The sequence below is a fragment of the Phytophthora infestans genome, genomic scaffold (assembly GCF_000142945.1).
Source record: "Phytophthora infestans T30-4 supercont1.748 genomic scaffold, whole genome shotgun sequence".
NCBI lineage: Eukaryota > Oomycota > Peronosporomycetes > Peronosporales > Peronosporaceae > Phytophthora > Phytophthora infestans.
Genome location: NW_003303048.1, coordinates 592 through 4,074, shown reverse-complemented (window position 1 = coordinate 4,074; position 3,483 = coordinate 592). Strand labels below are relative to the sequence as shown.

Here is a 3,483-nt window from a genome sequence, read left to right as displayed (position 1 = left end):
GGACGCTGACTCAATCGGCTAAGCTGCGGTAAGTTTCATTTTATTTTATGGAAATTAATGCCATACACATAGTACTTGTGGTATGTACTCACGTTTTTTTAATTATTTTATTAATTGCTTAATTTTAGGCTTAAAACGTCTCTTCGATCCGTAATTCGTCAAGCCACCCGGTGGAGTTCTACGTTCATGATGCTACACCGATACTTTCAGCTACTCGAGCACCTGGACACGATGGATGATGACATCGCAGATCTGCAACCGGCGCATGCACGTACAGCTGAAGGATGCGGAGTCCGTTTCAAAGGCCCTTCAAGAAACTGACGTCAACTTGCTGGACGCTCGCGAATAGCTTGACAAACTTACTGCGTCCATGCCGCAATGCTCTACCTATCTCGGTAAGCTACGCAGCTACCATAAAGTATATGACGGGAACTCTAACCTTTGTATTGTGTTTTACAGGCTCGCGAGCTGACATAATTCATAGCCCAGACCTCGAGTCTGGTTACGTTCGTGTTTTACGCGGCAAGACTGCTCGCTTGATGCGGGCCGAGAAGGTAGCCCTGTGCCCGTTTGCTGTTGGGCATTACCAGCTCCTCCGTCGATGGGATCTCGTTCGTGACGAGCGTGCAGAAACGGCAAAGGCTTGCCGAACAAGAGCAACAGTACTCTGATCCGCAGTATTCCGCCGACCTAAAATATGGTGGAAAGGTTCTTCTGTATGGCCCGAGTCATGTTCGTCCATGAGCGCAAATGCCTCCACCCAGCGACGCTCGGGCAGGTTTTGTTCCTGCGTCAGAACAAGACGTATTAGAACGTACGCGCCGTTGATAGCACTAAACGCTAACGAAATACATAAAGCTTGACATATACGTTTCCATTATGTATGCTTTGATGTTTGTACATGTCATTATGTATTGCGCGAGGTTTTCATACGTGCACTACATTATTTATCGTTGGGCATTGTCTTACATGCCGTCCTGTAGGCCATCCGTTATCGACGAGCGGAGTGCCAGACCTTTTTTTTTACTCGGCGTAACGCGCAACCTGTCTTCCAAGAAGATCGCGGGACTGTTGGACGCTGACCTAGTGTAACTACGGCTATACGAGTGCTGCACAGAAACCGATACGCCAAGTATATATAGAGGAGATCTGCTCTAGCGCTGAAGCCCCATCACAAGGTGGCCAGAGTAAAATTTGCAAACAAATTTGCAGATTGCAGGGAGTATTGGAAGACCGTAGTGTTTACTGAGAAAATACATTTAACTTAGACGACCCTGATGGGATCCGTTGCTACGAGCACGACATTAGAGTGGCGCCAAGACTAATGTCGACAACGGTGGTAGAAGCGTCATGGTTTGGGCGGGCGTGTCGATGAGCGGCAATACGGATATAGTTTTTCTAAAATGAAAGCAGGACTCAGCTAAGTACACGGAGACTCTGCGAGCAAACTGGCTTTCTTACCGGACAAAACTCAGTCTGAAAATAAGCAATATGTACCAATATTTCCGTAGGGTAACGCCTCCATACACGCTTCGAGGTTTACTTAGGGGGGGGGGGCTCAAGGCTAACAGCGGTACAACTACGGAAGGGTCCGCCAAGAGCCCCGACTTCAGCATCATTGAGATCATGTGGGGACTTCTTGCCGGTCAGATGTGTGCAAATGGACGTCAGTTTGACTGCCGAGCCGAATTGAAGGCTTGCATCAAAGCGGAGTGGGCACGTCTCGAGCCTGACTACACAAAGAAGCTTGTCAAGAGCATGTCAAAGCATTTGCAGTTGGCGATGGAGCTGAAAAGTGCCACAACGCATTACTATTAATAGTGAGCAACTACAAAGTACGCATACAGTTTTGACCCGATGGCATAACGTTGTATTTTCAATAGCTTAAAAGCTAATGCTGTTTGTCCAACCATACTTCCAGTATCGTCATTCCCATTGCTTTTATGACTCGTAGCCATTAGATCAATACAAAAAAAGACACTATATCTGGGAAGAAATCGATAATTTTCGCGTGCACGATATCGTTTATAAAATATTTTTTTATAAGAATTAAAGGAGCTGTATAGAGGCACCAAATAGGGCTAGGGTGTAAAAGGAGGGGTGATGCAGCCTCTTTCAGACGGAGTCTAGTGAATCCGTGCTAGTGCTTTAAAGTGTAAGCGCTTCAAAGATTACCTTGAGCATGACCTAACTAGCTATATTCAGAGACGGGTTGGTGCTCCCTTGATCATGCAGGCGCTACTTTGATGATAATGTTGGCGCCGCTGCTAAGGATTTGTGCGACATGACATCCATCCCCAACATAATTTTATACAGTGAGCATTGGGTAATAGAAAGTTCTTGTTTTCCTGCCTTTAAGTTGATTGGTGTCTCGGCTTCGTGTCAGCACCTAAGTTTTACGAGTTTTTGTTTGGTACCTCAATCCTTAATCAAAAATAAAAGTTCACTGTACCAGTCCTGCAAAATGCAACTACTACTACTATATTCCTACTGTAGTATTTATTTGTAGTACTACGTTGTTCTACTACTGTATAATACTACTAAAGAAGTCAGCAAAAAGATGAAGAAAAAAACAGTCTTCTTCCCCAGCTTCGTCGGTTGATCAACAACAACACGAACTGTAATGTTTAGCCTCACTGTTGAACTTGAACGAGGACGACATGTTTAAGGGCTAGAACAATTCTGTGCTTCGCGTGCAAACTCCCACACGAAGCTCTCAACGCAACAAATCTAACAGTAAGGCTATTTGCCTACAATAGAAACCACTACTCAGTGTCTCGCGCGACGAACCTTACAGTTCGATACAGGAGGGGACGGAGTCGTGGCCGGAGTACTCGCGTAGGAAGTGGATTCTGTAGGAACAGGGGACTCGCGGTTCGTCGCCTGGCTCGAGTCGGAGGTCGTCGATGGCGCAGACGTGTACTGAGTCTGAGTCTGTCCGGGCGATCCCCAATTGCTTTGCCAGTCCGAGTTCTGGCTACCGTTATTGGCCGGGGTTTGCGAGTTACCTCCCTGACCCTTCCAGTTTGAGTTTTGACCAGGCTGAGGTGCTTCATTGTTTGAGGCTTGTGTGGGTTGTGTCGGCTGCGGAGCTTCGTTGTTAGGAGCTTGAGTCGGTTGCTGGTTGTTCGACTGGTTCGGGGCAGGTGTCCACTGGATAGATAGATTGCGATGTATCTATCGATGTATCCGTAGCTGTAGATGTCTGCATATAGACATATGTACAGATGTATACATATGTATCTACGTCCATCCCTGTATGTACATCCATATATACAGATATAGACACATGTATATCTATAGATATAGACATATATATATCTATATATATATCTATATATATATATAGATATATATATATATATATATATATATATATGTATATCTATATATATATATATATATATATATATATATATATATGTATATATATATATATATATATACATCTACACATACGTATATACATGTATATATCTATAT

At 44.4% G+C, this 3,483-nt stretch overlaps 1 protein-coding gene across 1 annotated transcript; it reads right to left on the bottom strand.

The window, feature by feature from the left end:
• Positions 1-2,639: 2,639 nt before the first annotated feature.
• On the bottom strand, positions 2,640-3,131 carry PITG_21845 (uncharacterized protein; the record flags this gene model as incomplete). The annotated part of the gene is made up of 1 exon (XM_002996857.1): positions 2,640-3,131. A coding segment is annotated over one exon (315 nt), but the record flags the coding sequence as incomplete, so codon positions are not given.
• Positions 3,132-3,483: the final 352 nt, after the last annotated feature.